General features: G+C 46.3%; 1 protein-coding gene across 5 annotated transcripts in view; it reads left to right on the forward strand.

Annotated features, from left to right (window-relative positions):
* Positions 1-19271, forward strand: part of Gab2 (GRB2 associated binding protein 2) — a 164129-nt gene extending 144858 nt beyond the window's left edge. For all 5 annotated transcript variants that reach the window (XM_076547431.1, XM_076547444.1, XM_076547434.1 and 2 more), the window contains 7 exons: positions 8668-9242; positions 10254-10321; positions 11223-11487; positions 12492-12582; positions 13116-13218; positions 14391-14516; positions 15158-19271. In XM_076547431.1, coding sequence (XP_076403546.1) covers positions 8668-9242; positions 10254-10321; positions 11223-11487; positions 12492-12582; positions 13116-13218; positions 14391-14516; positions 15158-15301 — 1372 coding nt within the window. In that variant the 3' untranslated portion in view covers positions 15302-19271. The remainder of the gene's footprint in view (positions 1-8667; positions 9243-10253; positions 10322-11222; positions 11488-12491; positions 12583-13115; positions 13219-14390; positions 14517-15157) is intronic.
* The last annotated feature ends 199 nt before the right edge of the window (positions 19272-19470 follow it).

Consider the following 19470-nt stretch of genomic DNA (forward strand, 5'->3'; position numbering starts at 1 on the left):
TTAATATCTAGTTTATATGTGTCAGTGCAGGCACATGTATGTTTCAGGAGAGTGTATGTGTGTGCACACAAGTGTGTGTAGGTCACAGGACAACTTTGGGTGTATATCTCTCCTTACACTTTATTTGGCATAGTTTCTTCTTGGTATTATAGATTGATGTTACTGTGTCCAGTTTTATGTGGGTTCTGGAGATCTAAGTCAAGTTCTCATGTTTGTGCAGCAACAACTTTACCCACTGAGCTGTCTACCCAGCCCTGGGTGTTGTTTTAATCTAGGCAGCTAGTGTGTGTCTTTTAATTGCAGAATTAGGCCATTTACATTGTTATTAAGAGGGGCCCTATACCATCTTACAAGGACTCCAATTTGCAATAAGGCTCGTTAAGGAAGGGAATGGCTCAGTTGCCTTTAGCCTACTGGCTATGGGTGGGATAGGACCTCTGTTGGTCTTTTCTGTATCGAACACACAGATTGCAAGCCCAGTGCCACTTTGAGATCTTTGGCAGCAGTTAACTCTGCAGCTCACACACAATTGAGCCTGTATGATAATGAGTATTCATAGATGGGTAATGCCTGGGGGGCGCTCACCAACCTAAGACAGAGCGCCTGTGTGGCCTGGGCAGGTGTCTCCATGACGGGTAAGGTGACCTGCTGACGTCCCACGCAACCAAAGTCAGAAGCTCATTTTTTAGTAAAAGGGGGACCTGTAGGGCCCTGGCCCCTGTTTTGGGTAACTGTTGCTTTGCTTGCTGACCTTGACCTTGATATCCTCCCTATGCTAATTCCCTGCCGGGTTCAACCCTCCTGAATGCTTAAGGGAAGTTCCTTGTCTGTGTATCCTGCATAATGGGTGTTAACAGCTTAGATGCAAGATTATAAAACATCAGTAGCGAACTTCTGCCCTCCAGGGTTCTCGCATTGTGCTATATGCCTGTATTTAAGACTTCTTCCTTCCTTCAATAAACAGCATTCAGCATTTTAAAAAAAAATCAAGCACAAGTTAAAAAAAAAAAAAAAGAATAAAATTTGGAAACGGAAAAAAAAAAAAAAAAGAGGGGCCCTACAATTTTGTTCCTTGTTTTCCTGATTGGTTGGCTGGATTATTGTTTGTTCTTTTCTTTCTCCCATTTGTGCTAGGGTTTGACGGGTTTGTTGAGTGAGACATAGCTCTTTCCTAGCTTGCCTTTGTCCCTCTGTTCTTCTCGTGAATTTTGTTCTTTCATATGGTCTCATAGATGAGACTGTCTTTCTTCTCCCTCCGTGTTTAAGACACTTTCAGTTGTCTTCTACAGTAATAGCCCAGCGGTCGTGAATTGCTTTAGTTTGAGGTTGTCTTTAACTGCCTTGATTTCTCTGTGGATTTTAAAGTTAAACTATGCTGGATATAGCAATTTCGGTTGAGTTATTTACTTTCAAGGCTTGAAATACATCATTCCATGCTTTCCTGGCTGTTTAGGGATTCTGTTCAAAAGTCTAATGTTGTTCTTACATGTTTGCTTTTGTGAGCTGGTGTTTTCTTCATACAGCTTTTAATAGTGCTTCTTTGTTTTGCATATTTTGCTTTGTGGCTAGATGCACTGGGAGGATTTCATCTCTGGATAGATCTATTTGGGGCTCTAAATGACTCTTATGCTTAGATGTCCATTTCTTTCCATAAATTTGTAAATTTTTCAGCTATAATTTCATTGAATAGGCTTTCTGTACCTTAGTTTTTCTTCAATTCCCCCACAGAGTCTTAGATGTGATCTCCTGATCACATCTCAGAGTTCTTGGACATTGCTTATTTATGTATTTATTTATTCTATAGTAATCCTGAGTGTTGTATTTCTTTGATCATCTCCTCTATCTCCTACTTCTCTCTTCTGTTTGGTTAAGTTTCTTGGTGATGCTTGTTACTGATTGTCTATATATACACATTTACCCCTCCTGCTCCAGTCTACATTTCTTGCTAAATCCTTCTGCCTCAGCCTCAGCATGTGCCACCATACCCAACACAACTCATTTTTCCTGATGAGCAAGGATTTGCACAGGTATACTTCATTTTAAAAATAATACATATTTTTAGGAAAGGCCAATAAATACACAAACAGATGTACAATCATTTAGGAAATGCAAATTAATGTCTCAGTGCCCCCAGGCATTGTGGTATATACCTATGATTCTAGGATTTAGGGAGCTGAGGCATGGAGATTAAAAGTTGCAGGCCAGCCTCAGCTACATAACAAAACCCTGTCTCCAAGGGAAAAAAAAAATTAGTTCTGCTTGATCTCCAGATGTCTAACTCTGTAGAATGCTGGTCAGGATGTGAACAGACTTTGATCCTGCTGTAGTTAGGGCACATAACTAGTGTGGTATGACACACTAGCTGCTCCAGAAGGAGGAATGATGTTTGCTGTTTAAAGAGCGCTTTTACATTACTTGGCTTGCATGATCACTAAAATTCTTAATCCTTAAAGTTATTTTTGAGTCAGGACTATGAAAAGAGAATAATAAATAAATCACTAAGTTAGTAATGCCAGCTTTGTATCAATGCCCTTTTTTTTAAAAAAAAATTGTGAGGTCCCCTGTCATAAAGCTATGATAAGTTTGGCATCTCCTGGAAATAAAAGTATGCATTATTTATCACTCTTTACTGTAGTAATAGCTTCTATCCTTCTGTCAACTACTAGGCAATATATATTTCTGCTGAAATAGCAAGTTTTCAAAATCTAGGTCTTCCTCTGAGCTAAAATAAGTAACCATCCAGAACAGCATCTATTGCCAAGGAAACACTTTTGAACTGGCTGTGTTAAAACAGAACTCTTTTGTCTTTGCAGACAAACTGGTTTCCCTGAATTTATTTTTGCCCACTAGTCTTGGGGGCATTACTACAGATTCTAGCTGGTGTCTATCTTCTGTTTCAAAGATGCTGTTAAGGCCTGCAAGAGGTGATACATTGAGGCAGATCACATAACCACAAGAGGCCATAATTCTGTTGAAAGTGAAGTGGTAAATCTCAAGTGATAAGATTCCAATATCACTGGCCCAGCAGCAGAATGTGAGAGAGAAATGGGGGGTAAAAGGTAAAGTCGACATGCTGGTGAGTTCCCAAGATCTTTTCCAAGGCATCCTTGACTCCTTCAGCCAGTTGTTTTGATTAACCAAAGGCATCATACATAATCATACATACATCATAAATAATTCATTTAGCTTCACAAGTGCAACGTTGCTTTCTCATTTTAGAGAAAATCTGTGCTCAAAATTGTAGCCAGAAGGGTTCCAGATACAAAGATAGATTGTTTGATTGATTAATTGATCTTCCCACTTTCTTTTTCTTCCTTCCTTTCTCCCCGTCTCAGCAAGATCTCATATCCCAAGCTGCCCTTAAATTTACGATGTAGCTAGGGATTAGCTTCAACTCCTGATCTTTCAGCCTCCACCTGATGAATGCAGAGTACAGGCATTCATGGGAAACAAGTACTCTACCAGCTGAGCTGTATCTCCTCCCCAAAGATCATCTCATTTTTCACAGATCGTGACACAGTTTTCTTTCCTCATAGAAGGGGCTCATTTGGGATTGGTACTGAAAGATGGTCTAAGTAACTTCTTAAAATTACCAGTGATGCATGAACTGTGGACCAATAGCTGAGGAGCCCCCATGGTACTGGACTAGGCCCTCTGAATAAGTGAGACAGTTGTTTAGCTTGAACTGTTTGGGGGGCTCCCAGCAGTGGGATCAGGACCTGTCCCTAGTGCATGAGCCAGTTTTTGGAGCCTAGGGCCTATGGTGAAACACTTTGCACACCCTTGGCGCAGGGAGGAGGGGCTTGGACCTGCCTCAGCTGAATGTACCAGGCTCTACTGACTCCCCATGGGAGACCTTGCCTTGGAGGAGGTGGGAATGCGGGGTGGGTTGGGGGGCCTGAGGGGTGGGAAGAGGGGAGGACAGGGGAATCTTTGACTGATAGGTAGGATGAATGGAAAATTTCTTAATTTAAAAAAAAAATAGAAGTCAGGCAAAAAAAAAAAATTGCCAGTGATGAACAATCATAAAATGCTAAATGGCAGTTAATCTTTTTACAAGCACTTACATAATTAATTTACATAATTAAGTTTCCTTTAAATGAGAAATATACTCAAACCAGGCATGGAGGCGCACACCTTTAATCTCAGCACTCAGGAGGCAGAGGCAGGCAGATCACTGAGTTCATGGCCAGCCTGGTCTACAAAGCAAGTTCTAAGACAACCATGGCTACATAGAGGAAAAAAAAAGAGAGAAATTTATTAAAAATCAAATTGGTCCCTCTATCATTAATATACTTAGAGTCTAGTAGAGTAGAAAAAAAAAAAGGAAAATCATAGGACAGTATGAGTCATAAGATTATTTGAAAATGTATAAAAGGAATGTGAATTATGTGGCTAGAAAAATTAAGAAACCATTTCTAAAAGTCAAAGAGATATTAAGACCAAAGCATAAATGCAAGAAGGGTATGGTAGCCCCATTTGCCATTTAGCGCCTGCAGCAGTCAGCAGTCAGGAATGAGCAGAAGAGGCTCTCACCAAACCTACCAGTCCCAGGGCTCCATCTACAGAAGCATCTTAAGATTTACATGAAAGTAGGAAAAGCTCTAGGGGTTCTGAGTACTTGTATTTCTTCCTGTTGATCCTCTCATCGTTTGAGTAGGGATACAGAACAAGGGGGTTAGTTTATTCAACTCCTTTTGCCTGGATGTTGAAGCAATGAATGATCCCCTCACCCTGCTACAGTATTATCTGCAATCCACCAGGCCAGTGCCTTCAGTAGTGCATGGTTTGGCAGAAGGACACGGGCACAGATAATGGACACATGGCAATGTAAGTTAAGTGTTATGATAGAAGCCCAGAGTACTGGCGAAGCGGAAGAAGGGCTCCCAGGAAAAGCAGAAGCTGGGAAGCATCTTTGCTTTTGTAAAGAGAATGATTCTGTTGTATTAGAGACCATTCCCAAGAGACATGAGTAATACAAGACCAGGGCAGGAATACAGACAAGGGGCTGTGTTTGGGAGTGAATGAGTCATTCTATGCACTATAGAGAAGAATTCTGGGGCAGAGGAAACCTGGAGCATAACTTAATGGATTCTAAAGAGAAGGGTTTTGGCCAGGGATATAGCTCAGAGTAGGACATTTGCCTAACTAACATGTACAAGGCCCTAGTTTGGTCTTCTGCACTATTTAAAAAAAAAAATGAGAGAAAAAAAAAAAAGCTAAGCCAGGTGGTGGTAGCACATACCTTTAATCCCAGCACTAGGGAGGCAGGTGGATCTCTGTGAGTTCAAGGCCAGGCTGGTCTACAGAACTAGTTCCAGGAAAACCAAGGTGGATCTAGTTAGGGAAAAGCATGGCAGTACCACAGTTTCTTTACTCACAAGTTGATGTAATCCTGCACCTGCTCTTCATCCATTTACTTCATTCATTAGTTTCTATGTGACAAATGGTAATCTGGATACAGAGGAAATAATTATGACACACTTTTTTCAAGGAAGTCACAGTCTGGTAGAAGGGACAAGCAACAATAAGGCATAATACCAATAATATCGTATCTGCCCCAAGAACAGTACTAAGCAAGTGATGATTATACTCAGAAGTATAGAAATGGCTTTAAGGAGTAAGTCATCTGTGCCAATTTTGAGGAACCTTTACTTGCCAGGTTGAAGTTAGAAGCTTTCCAGTCTGGTATGAAGATATATATGCAATCATGTAGTCACATATATAATCACAACACCCAGAAGACTGGGACAGGAAGATCATGAATTAGAGGCTAGTACAGACTACAGAGTAAGAACCTGTCTTATAAGAAGAAAAGGTCAGCTGAGCATGGTGGCACTTGCCTATAATCCCAGCACTTAGGAGGCAGAGGCAGGTGGGGTCTAGTATATATAGTAAATTTGACTAGTGCATTCCAGAGTACCAGAGAAAAGCTGAAATAAACCTAAAGTCCTAAGTCATTAAGACTATACTGATGGCATTTGGATGGGAAGTCTGGGAAAGTATCAGCAGGATGCAGATAACCAGAGGGTTCTGGGAGGTAAGGAAGGAGATCGGTTGTTAGCCCTCTCATTGATCAGGGAAGAAAAATCAGAAGGAACTGAATTGGAGTGGATTGCATAAAACCTTAGAAATCAGTATGGGTGACTCCTCAGTTCTGGTTTCCCAAGACCGAAGAGTCAATGCAGAGAGAGATTTGAAGAAGGAAGGTGACGAGCCCATTCTGGAATATGTTCATTGTTACTGCAGTGATGTTCTGCCGCTGCTTCAGAGTCTTCCTGGGCTGTCAGATATAGATGGATAGATAGATAGATAGATAGATAGATAGATAGATAGATAGATAGATAGATAGATAGATAGATAGGTAGATAGATAGGTAGATAGATAGGTAGATAGGGAGATAGATAGATAGATAGATAGATAGATAGATAGATAGATAGATAGATAGATAGATAGATAGATAGATAGATAGATAGATATAGAGATATAGAGATATAGAGATATATAGCTAAACCAAACTTTTTAAATTGACAGATACCATTGTGTCATTTTATTGTGTATAATGATGGCCACCCTGCTTCTCTAAGATAAGTGATTTGGATTCCATTCCAGTGAGATCATGCAGTATCTTCTGTCTGCCTTACCTACTGCATGCTTTCTCCAGCCTGAGCAGCATGTAGGTCCTTAAAACTTGCCAAGTTGTGTCAGACATGTTTGGCCTCAAACTGGAATGCCTTTATTTTGTCTTGCTGCTTTTCTTTCCAGCTTCACTCAGATGTGATGTCTGTGAAAAAGCCTTCCTGACACTCCACCCCACCACCGGGCAGACTCAAACTTGATTTGAGTAGTGATTTGCAGGGGTGGCACCTCCTGTGATTTCCAAGCACACAGCAGGCAGCATCCCTTTGTCCATTGTGTCTGGCCTAGACAGGAAGGAGGACGTCGGCAAGTGTTTGTCAAATGAGCAAATCAATGAGGACATCTGGCAGAGGGTTGGAAATTCAAAAACAATAATAAAATAAAAAGCACCAAAGACAAATATGAACACACTCTGTATCTGCCCTTGATTCTCTTGCCTCAGCTGTGATGTTCATCTATCCTGGGCCCTGCTGTTGGCTGGGTTATATGTTTGGAATGGATTGGAACGGGAGAAAGAACACAGAATCCTAGGGAGAAAGGCTGGTAAATATTTGGGGACTGAAACAGTACCTCTAGCCACCAATGGCCCAAGTTAAGGGGAACCTGGCCGGCACATCTGGTTCCCTTCATCTTTCTAAACTTCTGGGTGCTATTTTCTACCACCACCTGGTGGCCACATCTCTAACAAGTTCCCAGCGAGGGAGCTAAGGGAAAGCAGTTGGTCCACCAGTGACCCATGAGAATGCACAGGTCTGAGTATGTACCTGTACCTTATTCTGAGAAGAGCTCCCAGAGCTTGTCACTAGGTTTTTAAAGATGCCTCTGATATACAAAAGACTAAGAATTAGTGCTGAAGGGGTTGATCCCTTTTTCTCTCCACTCAGGATCATCCTAGAGATAGAAAAGCAGATCTGGCTCCCCGCTGTCAAACTGCACCCTCCAGTTTACCAAAGTACTTCTGCAGAACCCAGTTTAACAACCACTCTTATGAAGTGAAAGGCTTATAGAGCCTCTGATCCAAAGTGGACCCTCAGACATCATTGAGACCTACTAGGTCACACCTGGGAGAACATCGTGATGATGTTCACAGGGTGTGTCAGTAGCAATGCTAGGACCTAACATAAACTGCCCTCTTAATCATTCCTTTCTTTACTGCCTACCTTTTTTCCCACAACCATCACTTAAAATAATAAAAAATAATACCATTTTCTATCCTGAATATAGTTCCCAAATAGAACTCATTTTACCTACATATTTTTAGATGTCTGGAAAGAACCAGATTCCTCTCAACAAACCATGATTCCTGGTAGATAAGCCTATTTAAATTAATTAAATTTAAATTAATTCTTTAAAATGCAAGCATCAGTGCCCATAATCTGACTTCACTTTAAAAAGAAAAAACTATAGCCGGGCGGCGGTGGTGCATGCCTTTAATCCCAGCACTCGGGAAGCAGAGGCAGGCGGATCTTTGTGAGGTCGAGGCCAGCCTGGTCTCCAAAGTGAGTTCCAGGAAAGGTGCAAAGCTACACAGAGAAACCCTGTCTTGAAAAAAAAAAAAAAAAGAAAGAAAGAAAGAAAGAAAAAACTAAAACTCAGAGAGTAAATGACTTGCTGTTTTCTCCCACAACTTGCCACTGTCTCATAGCTTTTGTACTTATGTGTGTTCTGTGGTAGATCAAACAGTGAGCAGATTGGCAGTATGACTGGGTTAGTTATGTCTCTGGGGCCCAGGAATGACCCTGTTCCCTGCTAAGGACAGCCACAGGAGTCAGGAGGTTCACAAAGGCTAACATTGCTAGAGCTAGATACACTAGAGTTGACTTCCTAAATAATCTTCATAGTATGGGTTTAATCACTGTTTTGGAGATGCCAAAAGTAGCAATCTCAAGATCACACGTTAACATGTGGTAGGAACTACGTAAACCTTGGGGCCATCCGACTCCTCAGGGTTCCCGCACCAACTAGCTGCATAAAGCTTTGAACAGCCTCTGTCCTCTTCTCACTGTCCGCTTCTCTTCTCTCTTTTAGGAGTGCCAGCTTCTCTCAGGGCACCCGGCAGAAGAGTGATACAGCCATGCAAAAACTTGCCCAGGGCAATGGACACTGTGTCAATGGAGTCAGCGGTCAAGTCCATGGCTTCTATAGCCTTCCCAAGCCAAGCCGACACAATACAGAATTCAAAGACAGTACTTACGACCTCCCCCGTAGCCTGGCTTCACACGGCCACACCAAGGGCAGCCTCACAGGGTCCGAGACAGATAATGAGGATGTGTACACCTTCAAGACACCCAGCAACACCCTGTGCCGGGAGTTTGGAGACCTCCTAGTGGACAATATGGATGTTCCAACCACCCCTCTCTCAGCCTACCAGATCCCTAGAACATTCACACTGGACAAAAACCACAATGCCATGACAATGGCCACTCCTGGAGACTCAGCCATAGCTCCCCCACCCCGCCCCCCCAAGCCAAGTCAGGCAGAAACACCTCGGTGGGGCAGCCCTCAACAAAGACCTCCAATCAGCGAACATAGTAGATCTGTAGCTGCTACTATCCCCAGACGCAATACTCTCCCCGCAATGGACAACAGCCGACTCCACCGAGGTCAGTGTAATCCCTGGATGAGACCAGAGGGCCAGGGAGGTGGCCCAGACATTCTCAATGTATTGTGAGCCCTTGGTCACCCCAGGCCAAGATCAACCTAAGGACCACTCAGTTCAGTGACACACGCTAAGACATCTTCTATGCATCTCCTAAGCAGCTGATCCTCTGCCCAGCTGTCAGTATGAGACCCACCGTGGCAGAAGTGTAGCAGACTCTGCCTTAGAGTTGCTGATATTTTGGTTTTGGAGGTTCAAATAAAACTATTGTGATTATTTAAAACTAAAGCCAAAGATGTAAAAACAAGTTTAGAAGATTGGCAGACTTTTGGAGCCAAACCTATGTGTACTCAAAGAAAATAATACGAAATTATCTTCAGGGTATTTTCATGTCATAGCAGAACCTCTGGCTGTAGTCTGAACTTCGACTTGAGGCCCCTAAGTTCTGTCCTCACGTGTTGTGAATTAATTCTAACTCTGCACATGCCCTCTGCTTAGTGAGCTCTCATTAGAGCTTGCACAGCCTTCTCATCCCCCTGCTGTGACAGCAGCGCAGATGAGCCTCAAGCCTCTGGGGCCGGGCCCCCCCTTTCCAACTCTGCAGTCAGTCAGGCTAGCTGAGCAGTCACCCTGTGCTTTGGAACTGTGTAACACATACACAACACGCCCCTGCCTTTCAAAGCTCACTTCCTATTGGAAGAAGAAAACGAACATATGTAATTAGCCTAAGTGCCATTCCTAAAGTATTCCCAGAGGTGAGAGAGGGCCTAGTGGGAGGTACGAGAAGAACCAAGGGCTGAGGTCAGGAGACCCTCTGCAGATACCCACACTGCAACAGATCTGAGAATTAAGCAGAGCTTGTGATCAAGCGGGGTGAGTAGCAAGCAATACCCTGTCCCTCGAAGACACAGCAGTACCATTGGGACTATCAGCAGAATGGCCACACTGGGCAGGGACAGGGAGCGTCAACGTGGGAACAGTATGAGTATAAACCATCTTCCTTCCTTCATCACAGCTTCTTCCTGTGAGACCTATGAGTACCCAACTCGAGGCGGAGAGAGTGCCAGTTGGTCTGCTGAATCTGTGAGTGAGAGTGTTAATCCTTTCCTGGGAGGTGGGATTTGATCAGGGCCCCCTGGCCTAGTCAGGGTAGAGAAGAAGCCACACCCCATGTAACTCAAAGCACAACACCCAAAGAACGATGGCATTTCCCTCAGGATCTGCCTACTTGTCAAAGTCCAACATCCTAGGGAGGTGTTTTTGGTAAGTGAAAATGGTACCCTCATCTGATCCGAAGACAGACTGGAATACAGTGCAGCAGACACACTCCCAAGTAGAGAGTCCTCTAAGGCAACAGCCCTGCTCACTGTATGCCGCATAGGAACACAGCAGATGACAGCTTCCATGAGGATCCCAGGCTGCCTTTGGAATGGGTTGTCCAGGTTGAAAGAGAGCTGATGAGGGCTTAGGTGCAAGCCCACTGGAGAGACAGTGAAGAAGAGAGCTGGAGAATGGCTGTAGTTAGGGCTGCTGCCTATTCATACAGGCCTGTGACTGCTCTACCTACAACTTGCTATGACCTAGGTGCCTGGGATGATAGACAGGGCAAGTGTAGCTAGCAAACCTCACCTTTGAGAGCCCTGGTGAGGGTCTAGATTGACTTACCAGTGGTGAATCCTGAGCTGTCTCTGGCCTGGACTACCTTCTGCCTTAGCCAGGCATCTCCTAGCCATAAGCCATGGGCTTGAGTAGCCACAGAGTTTTGTACTTAAGTCTTATCACAAGTCATAGATGGCTCCCAAGAAGTCGTGAAAACAAGAAGGAACTTGCGGAGCTCATTTCTCCCCCATTCCCACTATACTTCCTTATTTGGTCTTCCCAAGGTCGTTCTTGTTGCTTCAACGAGCTTGTGCAGAGTCTCACCTTACTTCTTTTCACTAGTTACAAGCAGGTCTTTTATTCTTTTTTTTTTCTTTTCTTTTAGCCAGGGAAGACTATCGTGGGTCGATCAGACAGTGCCAGCTCTGATGACAACTATGTGCCCATGAACCCAGGTTCTTCTACCCTGCTGGCTATGGAACGAGCAGGGGACAATTCCCAAAGTGTCTACATCCCCATGAGCCCAGGGCCCCATCACTTTGACCCGCTTGGCTACCCATCCACAGCCCTTCCTATCCATAGAGGTCCCAGCCGAGGAAGTGAGATCCAGCCACCCCCGGTCAATCGCAACCTCAAGCCTGACCGGAAAGGTGAGTCCACTCTTGGCCCCATTCTGTCTCTAGAAAGCATTTGCTTAGAGATCTGGTGTATAGTAGACTTAGAGGTGTGTGACTGTGTACAAACAATGCAAATCCAGACTTCAGATTTGTTCAAAAGGAAAGCATCTAGAATGTGTCATGTAGTCTACATGTGTGTAGACTACAGTTGTGCAGTAGTAGATCCATGACCTGCATGAAGGTCAGGAAAATGTCCAAACTAGATTTCTGCTGGCCTTAGCCAAGCAGCAGGTATTCAAAGGGAAGAGATGGAAGTTGGGCAGAGATGTAGCCCATGGGTCTGGCTGACTAGGACTCTGAACGTGTGAAGTTGAGGCTTACAGATCCTACGCTAGTTACTCATCACTGACTTTCACGACAGTGTCTAAAATCAACCATAGTAGTCACAGCAACTGCTCTGTTCTGAATACAGTCTCTGATTTTATAAGAAGTCACAAACCTGGGGAGAATCCCTGTTCTTAAACCTATTGAGTCCCATTTTGGATTCTGCAAGTCTGATTCCTATAGATACAGTGGAAAGGACACATGATGAAACTCTGCATCACCAAGTGTGGGAGAAAGTTGCTTATCAGGGACCTGCAAACTGAGGCTGGGCCTTCCAGGAGAGACGGTACCTAAGAATTGCCTTGAGCCTCTCTGAAGGGAGGCAGCCAGGCACATGGGTAGTCAGAAAACATCCCTGGGAGCTGGAGAGAAGGCTCAGTGGTTAAGAGCCTCTTCCAGAGGACCTGGGTTCAATTCCCAGCACCCACATGGCAGCTCATAACTGTAACCCCAATTCCAGGAGATCTTACACCCTCACATGCTTTAGAATGTGAAGATGTGGACTGGAGTATCTGGAGTGTGATATCTCTGGGAATCCTGAAACCAGATCCCCTGTATAAAACTGATGGCCTTTGAAAATGTGCTTGTGTGATACATATAGTATGTGTCTATGTAGTGTAGCCACTGATTCCTGAACTCTGTTCCAACTGTAGCAAAGCCAACACCCCTGGACCTGAGAAACAACACTGTCATCGATGAGCTCCCCTTCAAGTCACCTGTCACCAAGTCTTGGTCCAGGGTCAAGTGAGTGTGTGTAGAAGCAGGATCTTGGTGTCAGAATTGGGTGATAGCTGGCCTGGGGGTCGGGACACCAGGATTTTGATGCTCATGCATATTAGGGGCTTTGTTCGGTTTCTGAGTTTTGTTACAAAACATGGCGTGTAAACAATTCAAGAGGGGGAGAGATTTATTTTGGTTCGTGGTTTTAATCTATGGTCATTTGGCTCATCTGAGGCCTGTGGCAAAGCAGAATCATCATAGCAGAGAGGAGGGCATGACAGCCCGAAAGAAAAAGCATGCCTGTCCTGCCTGGCTGCTCCTAGTTGGCTGGCACTCCACACAGTTAGGGTGGGTCTTTCCAGATGCCAACCATCTTCTGCTTTATTAATCTGCCTCAATCTATTGGGATTGTTTTCCTGATCTGTGAAGGAGAAATGATTTAAAATCTCCCTATATTAGATCTCAGTCTGAAAATGGAAGTGGGAAGCTCTGGTGGCCCAGGTCTGGGGTTTAAGAACTGTCGATCCTCCAGGTTCACTCTGTTCTCTGTCCAACAGCCACACCTCTAACTCCAGCTCCTCCCAGTACTGCCGCCCCATCTCCACACAAAGCATCACCAGCACAGACTCGGGAGACAGCGAGGAGAACTACGTCCCTATGGTGAGTCCTCAAGCACTCACTGGCCAGCCTCCCAGTTCTTCCCTGCTCAGGCCATGGCCGCCTTGCACTGGATGAAGTCAGCCTCCTGCTGCAGAACCTTCCGGGACAGATGAATGTCAAACAACAGTTGTTTTCTGCCATTAGAAAGACACAGCTTTGTCCCCATGGAGGTCTGTCTCTTAAAGACCCTTGGTGGTCTGTCTCTCACTGCCGTAATTCAGATGACATCATGATTGGTGCCCTTGGAGAGACGTGCAGGTGTATAACTCCCGTGGTGGTGGCAGTAGTAGAAATACACACACACAGCATACTACGGTTCCTCTCTGAGGTCACTGACAAGGGCACGGGTGCAAGGCTAGAGATTCGGAGAACAGATCAATCATTAAAATGGGACTGTCACTTCTTACTGCAATCAGACCTTAGGCACGGTTCAGACATAAACAGCCTAGAACCCCTCACATGAAGAATGGATGAAGAAATGAGGGCCTGTCACCCAGAAACAAGGTGACTCGTTCAGGTCCCTGTAGAGCAGAGGGCTCCAGCTGCTTGTGGCCAGATGTGATAGGAAAACTCTGCATCACCAAGTGTGGGAGAAAGTTGCTTATCAGGGACCTCCAAACTGAGGCTGGGCCTTGAGGAGAGACGGTACCTAAGAACTGCCTTGAGCCTCCCTAAAGGGAGGCAGCCAAGTACATGGGTAGTCAGAAAACATCCCTGGGAGCTGGAGAGATGGCTCCATGGTTAAGAGCCTCTTCCAGAGGACCTGGGTTCAATTCCCAGCACCCACATGGCAGCTCATAACTGTAACCCTAATTTCAGGGGATCTGACACCCTCACACAGAAATACATGCAGGCAAAATATCAATGCACAAAAAAAGTTTTTTGTTTTTTTTTTAAATCATCTTTTAAAGAAAAAAATCACTAGCTCCCATCACACACCGGCTGTGCAAGCATAGGTGACTCGATGTACTTCCTGAACCTTCGTTTTTAGCCTTTAGTGATTTGAACAGTAGTGATCTCCACCTCCCCGACTGCAGTGTAGACTTACATGAGACTGTGAAAAGTCACATGCGTGACTCAATGCAGGACACAGTAAAGAGCTCTTGTTCCCATAGGTTTTCAAGGTGATGGTTTGGGCTGTTAAACTTACCCAGTTTTACTCTCTGTTGTAGCAAAACCCAGTGTCTGCATCCCCTGTTCCCAGTGGCACCAACAGCCCAGCTCCAAAGAAGAGTACTGGCAGTGTGGACTACCTAGCCCTGGACTTCCAGCCAGGCTCCCCGAGCCCTCACCGCAAGGTACCTGGGGGCTGGGGACTAGGAGACCCATTCCAGAGACGTTGTATATGACTTGCTGCACTTTAACTGGGGTTGCCGGGCACCAGTCCCCACAGTCTAGTGACTGTCATCAGTCTACCCATCAGTCTCCTTGCTCAGGATTACAAAGAGATTCGGTGAGCAATCCAAGACGTGGAGCTCCTGTCTCCCTAGCCTTAAAAACAAAAACAAAACCAACGACAAACACTGGATGAGCCCTGATGACGACACAATATCCCTTGGAAGGGACTTCCAGGCCTGGGAACGCCTGGCCAAGAACTACTCTCAGCCTCCCAGAGAGCAAGGAGGAAGTCCGCCTCAACACAGTCCCCTCAGCATGTTGTGAGGGCTCTAAGGCCTGGTGCTTCTCCCTTTTCATGGGAATCCTTTCCCTGCAAGTGTGGCCAAAGGAAGATGGGAGGAAGCATTAGTGAAGGCCTGAACCAGGAGCAAGGCCCAGCTGTGGTGGGGTTATCCTGAAAGCTGGGAAGCAGGGTGCCAGCAGGCTTAGCGCCCCCACATATGATTTCACTTTGAAGTTCACATTCAGCACAGACAAGACCTTGAGGTCATTCAGAGTGACAGCCTTATAGGTAACTTGGTCATTCCTTTTGTCCCCTCAGCCATCCACATCATCTGTCACATCGGATGAGAAGGTAGACTATGTCCAAGTGGATAAAGAGAAGACCCAGGCCCTGCAGAACACCATGCAGGAGTGGACAGATGTGCGGCAGTCCTCAGAACCTTCCAAGGGTGCCAAGCTGTGATAAAGGGGCCGCCAAGGCAGCTCAAGGGCCATGAGGCAGCTGCTCAGAGCTGGCTCTTCTTTGTCACCTTCTCCATCCCTCCCCACCCCTCCTCTCCTCTGTACCACTTTCAGCCTTTAAAGCACTCAACATCAGGGACCCTGACCCTTCCCCTTGGAGGCAAGGCCCTGATGGAGACACTCCTCAGCCACGTGGGGTCCACCCATGACTTCTGTCAATACTACTAGCTGTGCCTCCACCACCTTAGTTAGGAGCTGTTGCCAAAAAAGCCTCCTGCTTTGGACCCATGTGTCTGCTGCTTGGACTCTTAGAGGGAGGGCTGAGGCTCTGAGCCAGGCTCATGCCTCATGTCTGCTCACCGCTCTCTACCCTCTACCTCAGGGCTGCTTCTCCATCCCTCGAGGATGATAACCCAGGAAGCGGAGGACCAGCAGACTAAAGTAGACAGGGGCTTTCGCACCCCTGCTGTTATGGGCAAGGGAAAGGCAAGGTGCCACAAGAAGAAAGGTTGATAATGAAGGTCAGAAGTTGCTTCGAGTGACAAAGAAATTAGGTTCCCAGGAACAGAAGGGTAGCTGGTCACCTGCAAGGTGATACCCAATTATCAGGCCATGGGGACCCGCTGCTGTAGACTGGGAAGCAAAGGATGAAGGGCAGCAGGAAGGAAAACTGGTAAAGACAGGCAACCAGGAACAACAAGGAACAGGGCTTGAGGTGACAAACCCCGGGGATAGAGGAGTCTGCCACCTGGAACAGGCAGTGCTCTTCCCCGGCCCTGATGGAGAGATGAGACAGAGCTGGAAAGAGTAGGGGTGATGCAGGGGCTGGGAGGCAGGGGGACCCTGGGACAGGAGGAGGGTGCTAGGCACGGAGCAGCACGGGCTATGGCGGCGATGGCACAGGACGCAGGTTTCTAGGAGGTAAGAGGTACAGAGATGCCTTAAGGGCTGGGAGGCAGGTTGTAGCAGGTGCAGAGGTGTGCAGAGGGCCTGATGGAGAGCCCAAGGCCACGTGCAGGAGTGCAGCAGGAAGCAGAAGGGGGAGGAGCCATACTTGATCAAATCTAGGCAACACATGAGGATCTGGGTAACGGCTTGTGCCTGATAGAGACACCCTTGACCGAGGGCCAGGCCAGGTCTTTTTCTCAGCTCTTCTCTCTGCTGTCCTCAGCCGCAGGAGAGATTATCCCTCTCCTCCCATGGCGTCAGAGACAGCAAGCAGACATCACCTAAGGCTAAGACACGGCAGGGAGATCGGAATGTGTTGTGTGGAAAGTTGTTAACCAATCTTCAAGCATTTCAGAGAAAATAGGGCAAACCAGCATTTCATTTTGTCTTAGATGAACAGACCATTTGTCCTCTAAAACTAGGACCTTTCGGCAACTAAAGGCACACCTCACCTCTCTCCTCTCGCGATAGTCCTAACTAGGAGTCCCTCAGTAATAGACCCTCTTCTCACATTAGGATGGATCATTTAATTAAGTAATGGTTGCCAAGCTCTGTGCTACAGATGAATCATACCTTGTCCCTAACTGGAGGTCGCAATCAGTGAGAAAAGTGGGAGCTAAAGACTACTTACAAGTACAGAGGAAGGGGAGGTGCTAAGGGAGACTGGGCCACAGGGAGGGGAGGCATCAGGGAGGGAGCAGACTAAGTTAGGCAGGAAAGGTAGGCAGGGCTGGGTCCCTGGAGGAGCAGGGTGGGGGAAGCCTGAGCTTTGAGAACGGAAGATGTTTGAAGGTATGAAGCCAGCCTCAGAGGTGTGTGCTGTCACCTGGAGTGAAATGGGGCTGTGGTTGGTTGCACTGAACAGGGTTACAGGGTACTTGGCTGGCTTTGCCCATCCTTGTGGTGCCCTTTAAGACTCTTGAGTCCCGGGGCTCCCATGTGGCTAAGCTTTTGACTGGTACTGCTGGGTTCATAGCAGGTCCAGGTATCATGGTCTCAGCAGCCACCCGAGAGTGCATTCTTTGAGTATGCCATGTGGGTAGAACTGGCCGCCATTTATCAACACTGAGGTGTTCAAGTCTAGTTAGTCTTGCTCTGGTTCCAACCTTTGGAAAGCTGAACTCTGACTCAAAATTCCCAGACTCTTAACCCATCCTCCAACCCCCAAATAGGAAAAGCCAATTCCATTTAAAAAAAAAAATCCTTTGGCCTACCAAAGGTCAAAATTCACACACACACACACACACACACACACACACACACACACACGGTGGCTGTCAAGGAATGAGACCCCAGAACACTCATCACCTCTTTGCTAGCATAGCTCCCACAAGCACCTGTCCTGCAGCGACTCCTCCAGATCCACCCTGCAAGGTTAAAGTGGAGGAGGAACAGTTTAGAAAGGAGATGGCATCTCCTTGAGACTTGTCAGTCTGTGAAATGGGATGGTCACAGTGATGCTCTGTTGCTGTAAGGAGACCCTGTGGGATCCTTTGAAGGTCTGGGTCACTGGGGACAGGCAGCACACAGAACATTAGCTAGTCAACTCCATCCTTCTCTATCTGTATTTTTCTGATAGCTCTATTTGACTCCACGAAAATCAGCCCCATTCCCAGAACAGAAGCACAACCATTCTGAAGTTACCAGAATGTGGGTTTGTGTCCAGTCTGCCTTTGGGCCCTCTATCTTCCAGTGGCTAGAGTCCCAGCCACAGCTCCCTCCCTCCCTACAACAGAGTTTTACAGGCCATGAGGGGAAGTAGCTCCTCCCTTCCAGTTGGGCCTTTGGCTGTAAGTATGGGGAAGCAGGCTAACCTTAGAGGGCCATCTTTCTGGGCTTGCCAGATTTGGGGCCTGGGCCCAGCAGGAGAGCCAGACTTGACAGGGCACCTGGTGGTGATTCGTGCCGTCATGGTGTCTGGTGGTGTGTGTTCTTGTGTAATCTGTTGGTTACTTGTGTCTTGAAACTTAGAATCATTTCACACAGTATTGTCACTATTTGTTGGGAAGAGAAAAAATGAAGTAGAAGCAGCCTAGTCTTACATTCGTGTCTTGTTACCATTTAAGATTGACATTTAATTTTTCAAATCATTGTTGGTGCCTAATCACTTAAGTTATTAATTTATTCTGTTTTCAAAAAAAAATTTGTAACATGTATTTATCTTGTGAGGTCTGGGGGTGGGGCGGGAAATGTGTTCAAGTGAGTCATGTTTTTGCAGTGGTGACAAATGGTACAGGCCTGGAGCTTGCAGGTCCCTTTTTATTATGGTGTAGAAGCAGGGCAATAAAGTCCTTTAGAAATGCAACCCAGAGTGGGCTGCTGGAGACTGTCTTTAGGGGCGTGGAAACTTCCTCTCGTCCCATCCCGGGCAGCCTTGAGACTGATGCTGTCATACAGCTGCACCTTCTCTGACAGACTCATTTCAGAGAGAATGAGCCCGGGAGCTGGTGTGCCCAGTTCCGGTCCAACTTGATGGGCCGGAATTGGGCACTTTTCCAGGCCAGGAACAGGAATGAACCCTCTTTTCTTAGACCAGCTCTGGCATGAGCAGTGGTGCATGCCTGTAACCCCAGAAGCTGAAGCAGGGGCAGGACAGTCCGTTTCCCTGACAGCTCCAGAGTCTGGCATTTGGACCAAAACCTCTACCACAGCCCTTAAAACCCCTTGTCACAGCACCATTATAACCTTCCAGCTGCTTTGTTCTCAAGAGGATGAGTAGGCGTGGAAAGAAGGGGACTGGGGTGCAGGCCAGTCCCAGACCCTCCCTGTATTCACAGCCACCCATGTCCCTCTTTGGCTTCAAGATTGGGACTATAACCTGAGGAAAGAGCTGGGTGGTGGCACCGGAGAGATGGCTCAGCTGTTTGGTTCCCAACACCCACTTTAGGTGGCTCACAACAGCCTGTACCTCCAGTTCCAGGGGATCTGGTGCCCTCTACTGGCCTCCTCACATACATGGTACACAGACACTCAAAGACACACATTCATACAATAAAAATAAATAAATCTTTTTAAAAGAGCTAGATGTTGACTCTGGAATGTTGGAGAACTGCTTCCCAGCTTGTCCCAGCCCACACCTTGTCTAGCCAGGAACAGGCTAGGACCCCCTTCCCAGAGGAGTGAAAAAGGCAGGCAGTGATGGCAGATGTTTCAACGCAGCTCAGAATTCCTGGAATCTGCAAAGCCACTCTTGGGTTTCTGTGCTCACCTGGCAAACCCATG

Source organism: Peromyscus maniculatus, chromosome 1 (assembly GCF_049852395.1).
Source record: "Peromyscus maniculatus bairdii isolate BWxNUB_F1_BW_parent chromosome 1, HU_Pman_BW_mat_3.1, whole genome shotgun sequence".
NCBI classification, from domain to species: Eukaryota; Metazoa; Chordata; class Mammalia; order Rodentia; family Cricetidae; genus Peromyscus; species Peromyscus maniculatus.